This window comes from Rutilus rutilus (assembly GCF_951802725.1).
Source record: "Rutilus rutilus genome assembly, chromosome: 23".
Taxonomy (NCBI): Eukaryota; Metazoa; Chordata; class Actinopteri; order Cypriniformes; family Leuciscidae; genus Rutilus; species Rutilus rutilus.
In genome coordinates this window covers 21,196,576-21,215,406 of record NC_140233.1, presented here as the reverse complement: position 1 = coordinate 21,215,406, position 18,831 = coordinate 21,196,576, and the positions used below count along the sequence as shown (strand labels likewise).

General features: G+C 36.1%; 1 protein-coding gene across 1 annotated transcript in view; it reads right to left on the bottom strand.

Annotated features, from left to right (window-relative positions):
- Window positions 1–626: 626 nt before the first annotated feature.
- Window positions 627–18,831, bottom strand: part of osbpl5 (oxysterol binding protein-like 5) — a 70,737-nt gene continuing 52,532 nt past the window's right edge. The window contains exons 9-22 of the mRNA XM_084396513.1: window positions 16,223–16,424; window positions 14,714–14,898; window positions 14,514–14,595; window positions 12,244–12,342; window positions 10,872–10,968; window positions 10,661–10,759; window positions 10,268–10,365; window positions 10,089–10,178; window positions 6,631–6,767; window positions 4,533–4,712; window positions 4,246–4,375; window positions 3,950–4,064; window positions 2,456–2,558; window positions 627–2,382 (exon numbers count right to left, since the gene is read on the bottom strand). Of these exons, the coding sequence (XP_084252639.1) occupies window positions 2,247–2,382; window positions 2,456–2,558; window positions 3,950–4,064; window positions 4,246–4,375; window positions 4,533–4,712; window positions 6,631–6,767; window positions 10,089–10,178; window positions 10,268–10,365; window positions 10,661–10,759; window positions 10,872–10,968; window positions 12,244–12,342; window positions 14,514–14,595; window positions 14,714–14,898; window positions 16,223–16,424 (1,753 nt within the window). The 3' untranslated portion in view covers window positions 627–2,246. The remainder of the gene's footprint in view (window positions 2,383–2,455; window positions 2,559–3,949; window positions 4,065–4,245; window positions 4,376–4,532; window positions 4,713–6,630; window positions 6,768–10,088; window positions 10,179–10,267; window positions 10,366–10,660; window positions 10,760–10,871; window positions 10,969–12,243; window positions 12,343–14,513; window positions 14,596–14,713; window positions 14,899–16,222; window positions 16,425–18,831) is intronic.

The following is an 18,831-nucleotide window of genomic DNA, read 5'->3' as shown; positions in this document are numbered from 1 at the left end:
ATTGGTGGTGGTTGAGGAGATTCCCCCCTTCCATATGTAAAGCGCTTTGAGGTCTCAGAAAAAGCGCTATATAAATGTAACGAATTAATTATAATGTGTGTTTGAGTGGTTGTTAGCATGTTGCTAATGTGTTTTGAGTGGCCACATTTAACCGCTCCAGACACGTCGAGCGCATCTGCCATCTTAGAACGGTTAACATTTCAGATGCTGTTGTAACTCACATTAAAAATAAATTAGTTTTCCAAGATGGCACAACATTAAGCAGCCTCTGGTTGTAAAAACCACAGATTTCAAAATCTTGAAGTGGGACAGGTGAGAATGTGTTGGTTTCTTTTTTTTTATGGATTAACTCAATATTACAGGCTTTTAAACTACAGTAACTTTTTAACGTCGTGTTAGCTAATGCTGTCATCTTGTTGTATTGTGTTTAGCTAAATCATCTGCTGAAGTCTTTTCCACATATAGATATTCATCCATGCATATAACTAGGTGGCAGACGCACAGTCAACTTGCTGTCGGTGGACCGGCTTTGACAGTCCCAAAACTTTTGAACAATCTTTGTAAAACTAATCTAAATGCTTTCCTTATTGTGTTTGTGAATGTTTCAAAGAAGACAAAGCAACATGTCGAAATGTAAAACTTTACTGTGGTGCTGTAATTGCAACAATCATTAACAAACAGTGAGCCATTCATTTCATTCAGGGAAGATGACTGTACTGAGTGCTCTGTAAAAAAAAGGAAAAGGCAAATGAAAAATAATTTTTTAAATTTCAACGGGTTGAACTATGGCTCAAGAACACAAGCATCATTCAAGCACAAATTTCCTATATGAATCCTGCATTGGAAGCTTTGTACTTTGACCTTAACAGTTCCCCACTAAGGGGTCAGTTTACAACACGATAAAAACCTCGAGTAGAGAACGCAATATGATGCTCTACTGGACTTGCTCCCAGAAAACCTGAATGAACGTGTTCTTAAAAACTGTATGATTACATATAAAACAAATCAAGTGAAATGATCAAATAAATACATTCTCAATTTCAAATGTTTCAAACAAATATATACACTTTAGATTACCCAGTCACGCCTTCGCTATCGAACGTATCACACTTCATCGGAGCAACATCAATGAACTGGAACTTCCCAGAAGGCCTCACGTGTCTCTATTGGGACTGACCAAACCAATGCCTAACAAACAGTCATGAATATGAATGTCTTGGGGAGTGTGTTCACACTTGGCATGCTTGGCTCGATTAAACCGAACCCTGGTGCGATTGCTCTTGTTAGTGCGGTTCATTTGAATAAGTGTGAACGCTGCAAACCCTGGTGCGCCAAACAAGCGGACTGAGACTTGGGTCTTGGTTCACTTCCAAACAAACTTTGGTGTGGTTCGACTAGTCTGTATAGCGTTCATATTTCAAAGACATTTAAACGAACCAAAAACAGGAAGATGAGACCCTAAAAAGGACAGAAAGCTCAAGCATATGCCAGCCAATCGGGTTGTATCCCTATGCCTTTGGGTTCGGTGTCAAAATGCCAATCTGAACGCTAGTCCGGACCAAACGAATCGAACTACAAGTGTGAACACACCCTCAGTCTTATGGCTGATTGATCGTTCTGTTGTCATAGTGCTACCGTCAATTCTTCATCTAAATCTACAGTACGCATTTGGTGTCGGAGCATTGTTTTCCATTGTGTAGTGTACAATCAAGTTTGTAAACATGTACTCTTCTTTGTATTGTTCTATACAGAAACACTGTTTTGGTAAAATAATAAAATGAGCAAATTTGTGTGGTCGAAAGCATAAAGAAATAGCACTGGCGGACTTCACTGACTTTTCTTTTGTTTGTTTTTTCTCCTTTTTGGCTTCAGTGTTAAGGCCCGGTGTATAAATGGAAGAGGAGTTCTCGGTAACGCACACACAGACAAAAACCCATTCAACTGCATTCAAATGTGACACAAATAGATTACCAATATTGCCAAGAAACAGTGCGTAGGGAAGAGGGAACATCAATTAACAAGAGTGGCAGTACAGTATTTTACATCCACTCTCAAATGATTATCTGTCATATGAATTAAAACAAGAGTCTCTTTCTCTCTAATTGAAGTGCTTAGTGCTTGATGGTGGGCTACGGTTGGTAGCAACATCACGGTGGGGCATTCAAGGGGCTGTGTGATGGTGATAGTTTGGCTGTGTTTATTGCTAGGCAACGATTGCTAGGCGATGGTCGCTAGGTGACGGCATCTCAAGTGAAGACGTAGTTGATGAGTAGCTGAAAGAGCAACAGCATGCAGAGGATGAGACAGTGGCGACCGCTCAAGGACTTGCTCTCCTCCTCCGTCTTGTGTCGCGCTATCTGACGACCCAATGCACTCAGGTTTCTGAAGATACAGGGATCAGTGTTAGAAATATACAGTGTAGCACTGAATGCAGTATTTCAAAGGGTGTACTTGCCTCTGTATGTCTTGCTGTGTTTTCTGTATAGCTGCTACTGAGGCCTCTATGAGAGCGATGTCCTTCACTTCTTTAGTACATCTTCCACACTGGCTCAGAAAGCCTGATGAAGTCAAGATGAGACACATAAAACAATCTGAAGTCTTCAATTCTTTTTTCAAGCATTGCATTTTATTTGATAAAAAATAGATATTTTTAAATAAAGTACATTTTTTGTTTTATTCTAAATATTTATTTGAGTTTTTTAATAATTTGTTTTATGATATATTATTTGTTTCATATAATTTTGTTTAATTTAATACAATTAGATATTCATAATTATTTCACCCATATATATATATATATATATATATTTTATAATATATATTTTTTTTATAATAAATATTTTCTTTGTTTTATAATAAATATTTATTTTTGTTTCTTAATAATGTCTGTTTTAGAATAAATTATTCATTTATGTATATTTTTGGTTTATAATATTTATGTTTGTTTACTATAATTATATATTCATAATTAAATATTTTTTTAATATATATTTTTTATTTCACAATAAATATTTTCTTTGTTTTATAATAAATATTTAATTTAAAGTTTTTTATTAAATATTTGTTTCATAATTTTTTTTTAATATATTTTTGTTTTATATTTGTTTAATTTAATTACATATTAAAAATTAAATATATATATTTTTTATAGTAAATATGTTTTTGTTTTATAATAAAAAAATATATAATTTCTTTTTTATAATTTATCTAATTATAATAATTGATTTCTTTATCTTTATATATATATATATATATATATATATATATATATATATATATATATATATACACATATACACACACACATTTTATTTTATAATAGTTTTATTTTATAATATATTTTTATTTTATAATACTTTTTCATTTCATAATAAAAAAAAACTTTTATAATACACATTTATTGTTTGGGATATTTTATAAAAAACTGATTATTTTATAATAATTTTGTTAATTTTATTTTGTAATAAAAATACATATATTTATATAAATATTTTATATTTAAATAGATTATTTTTCCATTTTATTTTAAATATAAAAGCATTCTCAAACTGTTTGGATTGAATCAGTTCTTTGCTTTACTTCATGTTCTTTTTATCTTGTTTTTGTTGTTATTTGTTTGTTTTCTTAAATGGTCAAATAGTGTATAAATATTTTATTAAATTTTATACAGGTATTTAAAAGTTGTGTCCAAATTATATTTGTAAGTACAACTAGTTTACTCTAATATACAGCAAAAGAAGTCAATTATTAGTCCTTTATAGCCTAGTGGATCTGAGAGACTACTTCCTAATCTGATTGGATTAGATATATTTGAAGTCTTAGTAATAGTCAATAGTCAGACTCACAAACTATTTTAACTGCTGCAAGAACCTCTATTCTCTTAACTATCAGAATACAAACGCCTCTGTTTGCTTATGGTGTGTGTAAGTCTGACGGGACGAGGACTTGCCTTCGTTGTCGGATGACTCGTGGTTGGGTTCTGGTGTGGTGCTGCTGCTCTCTGTGTTCTGACTGCAGCTGGACGGCTGGCTGCTAGACTTCCTGTGTTTGCCATTCACTCGCAGCTGAGAAACACACACACACACACACACACACACACACACACACACACACACACACACACACACACACCTGTCGAGTCAAACACACCCTGAAGGGCCATCGGCTCACCTAAAGGAGCCCAGGAAGAATCCTCCTTCAGAAAATACTAGGAAATCCTGGGACGAACTTTCCAGTGTGACTCACCTTCTTCTGTCCAGCCCAGTTCTGGCTGTAGGAGAAACTGTTGCGTTGACGCTGGGATTTCTCTTTCGTCTGGATGATGCCTTCTTTCTCAAACTGTACCAGGGAGCGCTCCGGGTCCCACGGCTTAGTGCTGAGAAAGTAATCGTTATGAGGAGATTATTAATTATGGAAATGCTGCCAAATTTGGGGATTTGTAACCAATGGAAATTAGGGTATCAGTTCATTTAGCTTTAAATCACATTATTTTTCTGTAGCGTTCACATTAATAAGTGGCTCACTGAACATACTCGGCATATTTGTAGTGCCACTCATTAGTGTCAGTGTTGAGAGTGAAGAGACGTGGGTTCCAGGGTTTCTCGCTTCTCTCTCTGGCTTCCTGACGCTGAGCCTCTTCCAGAACAAACTTCTCCTGGGTGGCACTGTTCTGGTCTTTATCGGTGATCGCTCGGGTCACGTGCTGCCACAGCCTGCAGGGAAATACACCAGAAGCTTAACATCTTATAAAAGCCATTATTGTTTAGTCACAACACATTTTTCACAGCGCTTTGATGTGGCATAACATAAACCAGAAAGATTAGGTCATTTTGACTGACACATATTCTTTGGTGATTTAGAGGTCAAGATTCAAAAGATCTAGGACGTGATTTTTCTCCATTGGCAGTCATGTAAATGACAACATTCTTGCAAGTAAAATATAAATATGTGCTAATATTTCATTTCATTACTGTACATGTTTTACCTGAGCTTGAGTTTGTGAGAGGCTCTTAAAGTGAAATAGTTTAATTGCTTTTATTTCTTAACAAAAAGCGTAAAAATAATAAAAAATAATGCCTATATATTTTTTAATAAATGTATAAAGCATGATATATTTCTATAAATTAAAATGAACAAAAATAATAAAACAAATATATCTATAAAAAACAATGGTAACCCTTTATTTTAGTCCTTGTTACACGTTACATGTAGTTACTGTAGTAATAACTATAAATTATGCATAATTACATGCTAATTAACTAACATGTAGTTAATTATTATTGCACAGTACTTAAATGCATAATTACACTGTAACACGGATACCTTAAAATAAAGTTTAACCAAAACAATATATATATATATATTTTACACACACACATTTATATTGTATTTATTTATATTTATATTGTATATTTAAATATACACATTTATTTATTTTATATATATATATATATATAAAATATATATAAAAAATGTGTATTACAATATACAATATAAATGTGTGTGTGTGTGTATATATATATATATATATATACAGTGCTATGCATAAGTTTAGACACCCATACTAAAGTTGACTAAAAAGAGGAATAAAAAATCATCTTTTGGAAATTGAACTTAATGCCTTAATTTAAAAAATGAGGAAAAATCCAACCTTTAAGGACACCAATTCTCTTTGTGAATGAATAATGTATCGTAAATAAATAAATGTTCTTCCTTAAAATACAGGGTGCATAAGTTTGGACACCCCTATGTTAAATTCCCATAGAGGCAGGCAGATTTTTATTTTTAAAGGCCAGTTACTTCATGGATCCAGGATACTATGCATCCTGATAAAGTTCCCTTGGCCTCTGGAATTAAAATAGCCGCACATCATCACATAGCCTTCACCATACCTAGAGATTGGCATGGTTTTATTTCAGTTAGCCTAATAGCTAGTTTGATTTGCATTGAGAGATGATCTTATGGAAAGTACCCCATGCCAATCTCTAGGTATGGTGAAGGCTATGTGATGATGTGGGGCTATTTTAATTCCAAAGGCCAAGTCAACATTATCAGGATGCATAGTATCCTAAAAAAATTTTTTAAAAAAATACTTAAAAATAAAAATCTGCCTGCCTCTATGGGAATTTAACATAGGGGTGTCCAAACTTATGCACCCTGTATTTTAAGGAAGAACATTTATTTATTTACGATACATTATTCATTCACAAAGAGAATTGGTGTCCTTAAAGGTTGGATTTTTCCTCATTTTTTAAATTAAGGCATTAAGTTCAATTTCCAAAAGATGATTTTTTATTCCTCTTTTTAGTCAACTTTAGCATGGGTGTCTAAACTTATGCATAGCACTGTATATATATATAAAATTTAAATAAAATAAACAAATACAAATATAAAATGTTATATAATAATATATTATAGAATATAATAATTATTTATAATAATAATAATAAAATATTTGTATACAAATGATAATTATTAATATAAACTAATATACAAAAAATATAAACAAATAAATCAGCTTAAACAATTGAGAAATATATAGTAAATTACAAATAAAATAGCATATAGACAATCCATTTTGCAGCACTTTCTTTCCCTGTTGTCTTTGTTTGTGAATGTGTGTTTGTGTACCTCTGAGACTCGAACGCCTCCTGCTGGTCCATCTGCACCACCTGTCTCTTCAGCCTCTGTCTGCGTATGTCAGGCCCGGGGTTCCACAGCACCTCCTGCTGGCCCGTCTTCTTCTCCATCAGGTGCACTTTACCATCCTGGGGGAAGATGTGGAATTAAAGACGCCTGTGAGATCATGTGCTGTCAGCCATTGTGATAAGCAATGTTGTAGCCTGAGCTCTTAAATGTTTGCCTAAATTTCACCCTAGGGATCAATAAAGCTATCTTATCTTCTCTTATCTTTGAAGAGACACCTGGAGGATTAAGTTAGCCACAATCCTTTCAATCCACAATCCACGGATCTGTGTGTTTATTATTGTAAAATTTTGTTCAATCAATCAATCAACCAACCCATCTATCTTCCTGTAAGCTACTGATGAAACCAGCCAAAAATATTTAATATTTAAAGGGGTCATGACATGATAAATCAAATTTTCCTTGATCTATTGACATATAAGGGATCTTTGTACCATTAAAACATCCTGGAAGTTTCATAACTTAAAACATCCTCATTATTATAAACAAAGCATTTATTTAATCAAGCTCCGAAAACGCCTCGTTTTGATATTGCAGGATTTGTGATGTCACACAGGCAAATACATGTGCACGTTACTGCCTCAAGAGCAAGACACCGACGAATAGTTACATCATCACATCATAGGCCCCGCCCACTGGCGTTCAGTCACTTAACGGCTGACATTTGCCTACACTGGATGTGAGCAAAACGAAAAGAATCCATTGTAATCACTGATGCTGTCTACACTGGATACAGGATACAGATGAGCGTTCAGTTTGTGACACTCAACGCGCTTGAGTCTGTCGACAATATGACAAATGGAAGAGTGGAAGAGGAAAAAGAAGGAAAGAACGTTCGCTTTGACATGTCCAGTTTCAACAGCTCATACAGACTTTATGGCGCTTTTCCACTGCATGGTACGGCACGGTTCGGCTCGGTACGGTTCGACTCGGCGCGGAACGGTTCGGCTCGCTTCGCTTTTCCACTGCGTGGTACGACTCGACTCGGTACGGCACGGTTCGGTTCGCTTTAGCTCGGTTGCTTTTCCATTGCAGTTAGTACCGCTTCAAAATGGGTGGGACTGATCGTTATAGTTGCCGCCTCTACTGCCATGACATCATTGTAAACGCGCCACATTTCAAACGCACAACACAGGGGATGGTGCTCTTGATTCTCGGCATGTGGATGTTTTTAAATTAAACGTTCTTATAATGGTTTACTATATGGAAGGAAAATTCTTAACGTGTAATTAAACGTTGCGTTCATATTCTGGGCTCATCTGATTTTTTGTACATAGCATAGCCTACTTTGTTATGATTTTAGTATCATAATGATTAATAAATGCACGCACAATTATCCGTGAACTTGATTTGAGCAAATGCCTTTCAACTTGTGTGTGCAAAATTCAGAATTAAATGAATGTGCAGCAATCTTTACAAATAGAGAGTCTAGGCCTAATGTACTGTTTTAGCCTACTGCCATTGAAAAAGCGCATTTAGTTAATGTTATGTTATTTTTTTCCATCCCGCCTATGTTGATTATGAAAAGTGAACAGCACGAGTAGAGAGACATGGAGCGAGTCAGACATAATTTTGACCACTTCATTAAGTTTTGTTTTGTAGAAAACATTTCTTTAAAGTGAATTTCGTTTTGTATAAATTGTATCTTCATTTTAATAATTTTTTCATCAAACAATTGCCTGGATTGAATAAGATGCAAAATAGACAATTTAATCATTGAGGCGCCCGAGCGGTCACTTGCATTGTACGTTAACTGGAGCGCATCTCATCCTCAAATACACAAAGCTTGAAATGTCTTTAAACGAAATAATTCAAAACAAAAAGAAATAGGCTACTCTCTTATGTAATCCATTATGTGCATTTCTCTCTATAGGCGCGTTTACTACGAATATGGCGATCGTCAACTTCATCTTTGCCATGCACAGACACTGACAGAAAACACTTTTATAAATAAAAATCAGTGCACGCGTTTTAATAAAATTAAAACTTTAATTGTGATCATTAAAATAATTGAATATTAAATATTTTGTGGCCAAGGTTTGCTCATTTATTAATAGTATATATATATATATATATAGGCTATATAGGCCTAATTTTATTAAATTGAACAAGCGCAAAATTCAGCATTCAATCAAATATTCAAAAAGACTTAATAATAATAATGTTATTTCAACATAATATCTCGTTATTTCGACATAATGTGCGTGCAACAAGCAAGATGTGCGTTTGTAAATCCGGGGACGCGTGCACTGATTTTTATTTATAAAATAGTGTTTTCTGTCAGTGTCTGGCAAAGATGAAGTTGACGATCGCCATATTCGTAGTAAACGCGCCTATAGAGAGAAATAACATTATTATTATTAAGTCTTTTTGAATATTTGATTGAATGCTGAATTTTGCGCTTGTTCAATTTAATAAAATTAAAACTTTAATTGTGATCATTAAAATAATTGAATATTAAATATTTTGTGGCCAAGTTTTGCTCATTTATTAATAAAAAAAAATATATATATATATATATATATATATATATATATATATACACACACACATATATACACACACATATGTGTGTGTGTGCCCTCAGCACATATGCGTTAAAAATTATCCGGCGCCGCCCCTGACTGCAAGAAACAGTTTACAAGAAACTTTTTAACTGCAAGACACTACAGCGTTGGCTGTTGTCTACTGGCTATTTAAATCTAGCGGGTTTGTCTCGTGCATGGTCTCGTGTCGCAAATACAATGACACTGAACAGTAGTGACGATTCTGTCTGACCAATCAGTGATCTTCAGTGTTTTCACGTCACATTTTAGTACCGGTACGGTACGCTTGGAACCTCAACAGAGGTGGTACCATTTAAAGCGAGCCGAAGCGAGCCGTACCGTACCGTACCATGCAGTGGAAATGCGCCATAAGCGTGCCGTACCGAACCGAGCCGTACCGTACCATGCAGTGGAAAAGCGCCAAAGCGTGCCGTACCGAACCGAGCCGTACCGTACCATGCAGTGGAAAAGCGCCATTAGAAGGATCCCAGCGTCGGAAACAAGTGGATCGTTTATTTTAACGTGTCCTGGATCGTGTCGGAGGATTATATGCTTTGTAAACAAGGCACAGATTAATGGAGAGTTTGGGAAGAAGCTTTTGTTGAAAGATGAAGATCCAACTGTATTGGATCTGACAGCAGCGGCATCACAAACCTTAAGTGATTTGATCATTCTTTTTTTCTTAACATTTTAAGTGAACCTCAAGGAACATATTCAAATAAAAATCCATGCCACGACCCCTTTAAAATTGATTATTTAAAATATGAAGATGATTAGATAAAATAAGAAATGTTGGTGATGTGGACTTTTCTTTTATGTATCCGAAAACTCTCCTACCCAGTGGCCATCTACTGTTGCCAGAACGTCTTCCCCCATGCGTATCTTTCCAGAAATCTGGTTAACGTTGCAAGAGCTGCCAAGAAAAGGCTGGGACAGAGAGAAAGACAACAGTTGTAAGATTATGATTCAAAAAAGAAAATGAAGTGTCATTGGTGAGGTTTGGAACTCCAGAATACCTTCAATTTGAATTCAAGTTCTGTATAACATTGTGTTTTTTCACACTCAATTGTGATTTTCCCACCAAGCTCCAAAGTCATTGTACCATACAGAATACCTGTAAGAAATTCACAGTTTCTGTTTATTAATGTTTCATGAAAACATTAACAGTTTTCTCATTATTTATTCACCTTAATATATTATTCCAAAAAATAACTCAAATATTCTAATATGGTTTTGGAATAAAATGATGGTGAGTAAATAATGATACAATTATTATTATTTTTAGTTACGATTACAAAAAAATATACGGTATATATTCATTATTTATGGGTGTACTATTTCTTTAAGCCATAATTCAAAATTCAGCATGGTTTAATTATGAAATTTAGATTCAGATTGAAGTCCATCACCTTTACAGTGAGCGTATGGCATTGTGATGATGTACTCTTCATCTCGGGGCAAAAACAAGAGCCTGGCCTTTCCATCTAGTATCGCCGACAGTGAGTTCCCTTTAAGAAATGACACTGAGGTTATAACCAGTATCAAACAAGAGAAGCACAAAGGTTGTGTGTTGAAATCTCTGTATGTCTGTATTTGAACTTCAGCATGAAATTTACATACCATAAAATTTGGATTTGGCCAGAATGCTTCCACTAATGCAGAATCCATCTTTCTTATTGCTGATGTAGAAGGCTGAAACAGGAGGGTGATGAGAAACCTGAAAGTACAAAAGTGAACTGCTTATCAGATGAGCTTATCGGTTTCCATTGCAAACAGAGATTGTAGTCATGTTTACAATATATGCACAGCAAGACAAATGTCCTAGCAACACCGTTCATTACATTAAGATTCACTAGAAAGTGTCCAAATACTTGTTTTAATATCAGTATATTGTTTTAAAATGCCACTTGGATTGATAATTTGTATTTAAAGAGATAGTTCACAGGTGGAAGTTCAATAATGCTTGCTTGACGTGCGAAAACCAATGAGGTTCATTCTTGTGTTATGCAGCACGTTTGAGCTTCTGTAAGAACCAATGAGGTTCATTCTTGTGTTATGCAGCACGTTTGAACTTCTGTAAGAACCAGTGAGGTTCATTCTTGTGTTATGCAGCACGATTGAGCTTCAGCAAGAACCAATGAGGTTCATTCTTGTGTTACACAGCACGTTTGAGCTTCTGTAAGAACCAATGAGGTTCATTCTTGTGTTATGCAGCACGTTTGAACTTCTGTAAGAACCAATGAGGTTCATTCTCGTGTTACACAGCATGTTTGACCTTTTGCAAAAGAACCAATGAGGTTCATTCTCGTGTTACGCAGTACAATTGAGCTTGTTAGAACCAATGAGGTTCATTCTTGTGTTACGCCGCACGTTTGAACTTTAGCAAGAACCACTGAGGTTCATTCTCGTGTTACGCAGTACGATTGAGCTTGTTAGAACCAATGAGGTTCATTCTCGTGTTACGCCGCACGTTTGAACTTTAGCAAGAACCACTGAGGTTCATTCTTGTGTTATGCAGTACGATTGAGCTTCTGCAAAAGAACCACTGAGGTTCACTCTTGTGTTACGCAGCACGTTTGAACTTCTGCAAGAACCAATGGGGTTTATTCTCGCACATTAAACAAGTACATTTGAGCTTCTGTTTATATTCGCTGATCAATGTTATTATGTGACTAAAAGCTATCATATAATCATAAAGCGATCGAGTCTCTTCAGAAAATTTTGACTAAACTGCTCGATTCATATGGATTAGTTTTACGATCTCTTTATGAACTTTTTGAAGCATCAAAGTGGTAGTTGCATAGACTGTCAATGGAGGGACAGAAAGCTCTCAGATTTCATTAAAAATGTCTTCATTTGTGTTCAGAAGATGAACTAAAGTCTTACGTGTTTGACATAAGGGTGAGACAACATAACTAATGACAATTTTGGGTGAACTAACCCTTTAATGCAATGTCAATGTTTTTAAAACCACATAATTCTAGAGTCTCACCTGCTCTGCTATGTAAAATGTACAGCTGTCTGTTTGTGGATGCAGCCAACAGCATCGAAACATTTCTCCTAGAATAGGGTTGTATGGTTTCTTCAGACCCTGAAAGACATACAAATGAACACCCATAAGACTATATATATATATATATATATATATATATATATATATTATTTTTTATTTAGCAAGGGCGCATTAAATTGACCAAAATAGACAGTAGGGACAAGTATAATGCAGACCTGCAAACTCCTCAGACTAAAAAAGGTGACAGTGTCGCCGGTGGGTGGGGGGTGGGGGGGGGGGCATGTTTTTTTTTGCTACATGCCATGGGATTAATCAATGCATGCTGATGAACAATGTATAATAATAATAATAATAATAATTAATATGCATACCCTAGTTTTGCACTGATGTAAAAAGACTGACAGTGACACAATAAGACCTCATGTTAGCAAAATGTTTTAATCTTTTAACTCTTAAAAAAAAAAAAAACTTAAAAAAAACATGTATGTTCTTTAATGTTTGATTATAATTTTACGGTCTTCACATAGGGATGGGAATTGATAAGATTTTATCAATAATAATGCCACTGACGATTCTGATTATCGATCCAATTCTTTATCGATTCTCTTATCGATTCTTGATAGCACTGTGTGGAAAAATGTAGTCATATGCTTCTTTTTTTTTTAAAACAAGTGGTTTTCTTTATTTTGAAGTTTAAGCTTGAGTTAGCAAACTGTACTTTTTTATATAATTTATGTAATAAATATAACCTTATTGTAAAGTGTTACTGATTAGTTACACCGATTCAGACGTCACCTGAGTTCACTGTTGGAAAGATTAGTTGTTTTAACCATTCATTAAAATGAATCGGTTCAAAGGAGTCATTAGTTCGCGAATTGGACGTGTCGTGCGCGTTGTGTGATTATGCCAGCAGTTAGGACACTGACATCCAAGATTTGTGTCAACATAAAAACATTTCATCACTGTATAGTTTTATTTCGTTTAATTAAAGTGTTGTTTAACGTTAAGTCAGCTGAATGTCCAGAACGCTTTTCAGAGAAGATAAGGAAACTTATTTAGCAAAATTCACACCCAGCAGTAATTCAGAAAAATAAGGTCTTTCGACCTTTTACCACCGTGTCGATTTATTTTTTATTAATATGTGCGTGCGAGGGAGAGAGAGAGAGCAACACAGCGCCTAGTTTGGAGACGGTGAAGTCGTTTACACAGAGAGTGCGCGCGCGCGACCGGCTCTCTCTCTCTGCTCGTTCTTTCAGTTAAACAAACGCCCTGTCACAAACGCAGCCGTTCATCTACATTACTCACCGATCAAATAAGACTTTGGCGGGACAAAAAATCATTTTGGTGGGCGCTAAAATGCAGGAAAATTCATGCGCGAGTTTCCATTAGACTCGCACGGTAGCCAGCCGTCTCATCAAATGGCGAGCTCAGCTCAGTTGACGCTGTGTGCTGCAAGATTCTGACGCAAGTCCTAAGATTCCAATTGGCCAAGAGAAAAAGTGCTAAGATTCCGATTGGCCCAGAGAAATGTCAATTATAAGAATTATCCAATAATGTTTCACAATTCTAGCCTGCATGGCAGTTACTGTGAGAAACAATATTACCCCCCCCCCCCCCCCCTCGAAAAAAAACTCTCCGGTTCTACGCGATTCACGTAAATGACCCAATTGACCAAGAAAACGGCGATTATCGCCGAAAAGCGACAAGTTTGCAGGTATGATAATGTAACAAAGGTTTTCTATTTATAAAAAAATGCATAAAGGTTTCCACAAAAACATTAAACAACATTTCAGCATTGATAATAATACAAATGTTTCTTGAGCAGCAAATCATCATATTAAAATGATTTCTGAAGGATCATGTGACACTGAAGACTGGAGTAATGATGCTGAAAATTCAGCTTTACCATCACAGGAATAAATTACATATTAAAATATATTAAAATAGAACAGTTATTTTAAATTGTAATAATATTTCACAAAATGTATTTTAGTTATAGTTTTTAGTTACTATATTTTTCATCAAATTAATGCAGCCTTAGTGAGCATAAGGGACTTTTTTTTTTCAAAAATATATTTAAAATATTACAGACCCCAAACTTTTGAACGATATTTTGGTGTTTTCATCCAGTTATTTTTACAAGATATCCCAAAATATGCATACAATTCCATGTATGGAAGCCTGGTTACTGTGAACTGGTTTATGATTCTGAAATCTCAATCCAAAAATTAGCACTTCAACCAACTTGCCTTTGGTTTCTTGTAGAAGCCTGACAGATACCAGCGCAAGACCTGCTTCATCCTGCAGTATGGGCTCTCTTCCGTCACAGCCCTAAAACAAAAATATATATGATGATTATCTCTTCTCCAACAAACCCCGTGGAACTTAAAAATGCTAATTTTAGTAAAAATGCGGCTGGCTGCAGTAGTGATGCTAATGAGGTGCTTACTGGGACAGCAGGTCAGCATGGTAATAGTAATCTGACAGCTTGTCCAGAAATGAACGCGGCTCCAGGATAAACGTTGGCAAAACCACTTTAGACAGGTCCATCCCTGGCCTCAGCTGCTTCAGGAGAGTCCAAATTAAACCCTTATTCTCATCTGAGACTGTCTCGACCTGGGACGCCTCACCAGCCTGTGATGACAACAGAAAATATATATATTTACCTTGAATGCCATTTAAGTCGTTTTGGATAAAAGCATCTGCTAAATGCAAAAATGTAAAATGTTAATGCAATCAAAAAAAGATACCCATTGTCATCAGTAGTGGTCTTTGCTATATTTCAGCCGTTTCACACACCAGAAACACCGGAAATTAACGGGGGCTTAGGGCAAAAATACCACCAAATTTGATAAAAAAGCCCTCAAAATTCAAGGTATGGGACAAAAAAATGTCCCTGTATGAGTTTTCCCAATTATAAGCACAACTGCAAACACGATATTGATTTTGTTACAACAGTTCAATAAACAAGAGGTTAAAGGGATGGTTCGAAGTAATTTCAACCTAGGGTCCTTTGCACCATGACCTCGAGCCAAACAACCCCCAGAAGCTTTTTTTCCCTTGGTCGAACATTATTAAAGTTAGAGCTTATTTAGAGATATCAGGCGAATGGCTTAGTGCAGGCGCTAATGAATCCAAGGTTGTATCTCGTAAATTACCCCACTAATAATGCCCAGAATGGTACCACACTTCTACAGAAGTACAAATAGTTTCTGTACTCATAAAACGAGGCATTGGAAAGTTTGTAAGTACATCAGGAGTTTATTTAAATAACACTACCGCTAACCCGGACGTCGAGGTCCCTTCCGTGATTTGGGAAAAGCCCGTAAAAGTCCTGGCAGAAAGCGTTGCATAGGGATGTAGTGGTGCAAAGGACCCTAGGTTGAAATTACTCCGAACCATCCCTTTAATACTAGGTGACCAATTAACCAATTAAAAAGGTATTCATACCTGTATGACATTACGCTGTAGCCACATTGGACCAGCGGTTTGGAAAATGAATGGATGGATGATTCAGTTGCAGGTGCCATCTTCCGGTTAGACGTGGGAATTTATTTGGTGCACGACTCTCACGGTGCATTATGGGTATTCTCTAGCTGTTGAGCGTACATCGGTTGTACGCTCATTATTGCGGTGCATTGTGGGATTGAATGAATGCACGCAATAACGTCCACTATGGTTTCAGACACCACTACAAATGGTTGCTCCCTCAAATAATGCCCTATTTAAAGGTATTTTTAAGCTGAAAAATGTACTTTTAAGGGCAAATTTTAATTGGTTAACATACAATTTCTATTTGTTTTATTTTGTTTCTATTTTGTCTTCACTGACAAGAAAACACAATTTTCAAAAAACACAATCACTGCATAACCGAAACACAATTAAATTTGTGCTGGTTAGACAAAGCAGTTCATTCAGGCCAAACAGAGACTGTGATAAAGCCAAATTAAGTTATCACCTCTCCCATCTCTTCATGGGCTTCTTCAACGAATGCTGTTGCCTGGAGGCACACATCATCTGATTGGTCCATATCACTTTCTTCAGTCAATCTGCCTCCATTCTCATTGGCTGCATTGTCTGAGTCTTCATGCATCTCCCGCTCCGATTTGTCCGAGTTGGCGTCGTTCTCCATATGGTTTTCCAACATGGAGTCATTCAACCTTTAAAAAACACAAACAAATGACCATGTGAGATTTGTTCCGGGTGCAATTTGTACATTTTCATTTTAAACATGCTTAATTATTTATTATTTCACACACTCTTTCATTTGTTCTTTTAATAATAATTGTTTATTCTGCTTCTGCCTTTGAAATTGATTTGTTATGTTCACGTTCAAAGCCTGTCGAGATCAGTTGCCAAAGCAACAAATCACATGAGGATCATCTTCATGAGTAATTTGAAGGACAGGGCCGTCACCATGGTCACAAGAGGTTCATTATATGAGCATACATTCAAAATTCCTTTTTTGTCCCATTTAATGCTTCAGGCAAAACATCTCTAAAGAGAAATATGAGGCTTCTGACTAGTAAAAAGGTCTTACATTAGTAATCTGACCATTAGCAAAACGCATGACATAAAACAATCTCTTTGTGTCCACCACACACAGAGATAAGAGGAAAACCAGCATATGTCCTGCGTCGATGGCTGTCAGCAGGCTAGCAAGCCAAACAAGAAATGTGTCCTTACCTTGCTAAGGATATTTTATTCCTGAAACTCCAAAGATTGGTAAATCAAAATGACCAAACACAGAAATGGCCTCAGTTTACTACAGTCAAAACACAGAGATTTCCCACTATAGTTCCTGTTTCTACTGGTGTTTGCATAGGAAAGCTCCGCAGTAATGTGTTTTCCAAAGCTGTTTTTCCAGCCTAGCAGCTTCTCTGATGCGTGCACGCGCTTGTACGAGTGTGTTTGTTTGTGCCGATGGTGGTGTTGAGTTTACATTCTCCTCATCTCTTCCTGCTCCTCTGCCTTTCACGTAAACCTGTAGGGCACAGTTGATTGGACGAGAGCTTCAAAGTGGCCAGAAAGAGGCAGGGTCTGGAATAAATGATTGCCAGCTCAAGCATGTCACTGGCAAACAACGTCTACTATTTCTCTTCCTCTCAGGTATGCAAACACTATGTAATTTAAACACACTTTGAATCTTATTTGATTATTATGTGGAGAATGTAAATTAATTATTAATGTTTGGTGATATCTCATGTCATGGTTATAAGCATGTGTTTCAGCTACTTATTTTGAATGATAGCATTATAGGATTTAAAATATTCGCATTTAAATTTAATGAATAAAGGTGTAAAAATAATATAATGAATAATACAATTGTGTTTAGTGGAAATCAAGCAATCTAATTTATAACACATAAAATGTTTTATTTGATCACATCATTACTAATGATGTTAGAACGCAAAACAAGACAGACTTACCAACTGCATAGCAACACGCTAAAAACCAAATCAAAACCAGATCAGAAAACCAATACACTAAAAACATCTTGGGTTACGACTGTAACCCTTGTTCCCTGAGAAGGGATGACACTAGCTGCGTTTACATGGACACCTTTTCAGACATCCCAAGTCTCCCGCATATTGATAGCGGCTCTCTGATTTCCGCAAATGAGTTAAAATCTCCCGGAATCTAGAGCGAGCGAGCAAGAGCTCGCATGGGAGACAGAGACTGTGCTCCAAAAACCGTGTAGCGCGTGCACAGCAGAGAGGGAAAGGGAGCGAGAGACCTTGCGTGTGTGTGCTAGTGTGCGTGATGAAGCGCATGTAATATAGAGAGCATCTGATTGGCCTGTTTCGGTAAATCAACCAATCAATTGTCAATGTGGGCGGGCTTTTATCTCTTCTCCCGAACTGAATTAATCAGTTCAGTGTATCTAGACACAGGAGCACCATGGCAGAGGGAGTGTGCCCCAAAAAATTAAAGTATAAGACACATTTTACGCCAGGCTACACAAAAGTGTACCCGTCTTATAAGAGTAAAGCATAATGATAATGATAGTCTTGCACGCTGTACAGTTTGTAACAGTGACTTAAGCATTGCCCATGGCAGGTTAAATGATTGTAAAAGACATGTTGAGGTGGGTTCAACAAGTTGAATTTCATTCATGTGCATATTATTTAGGCCGGCTAGTTGCCAAGGCTACATGAAAACAACAAACTCCTTAGACCTGTTTAAAGCTGCAATGGAATATAAATAAAAGCAGTTTACATAAAAAGTATAGGCAGCTTATATAAATAGTAAAAGTATATAGTGTCGTCTTCGGGATACTTCCCTGAAATGACCTTTTGCAGGTTGGGATGTCTGCCTTTTGGTTCAATCGGAAGGAAATCAATACGATTGATGAATCCGAACACAGTGTTTACATGAACGACAAATAAAGTAATCGGGTTGATGTGCGCGTTTATATGTCACAAGTTTCAAATCGGAATAGATTTTTTGACATGCGCACACTGCACAAATATACAGAGTTTCCCGCTGTTCGCGCATAACTATTCTCCTCTATTGGTTCTTTATTTGTTTTAAACAGCAGACGTAATATTAATCCGTCTCTAGTCA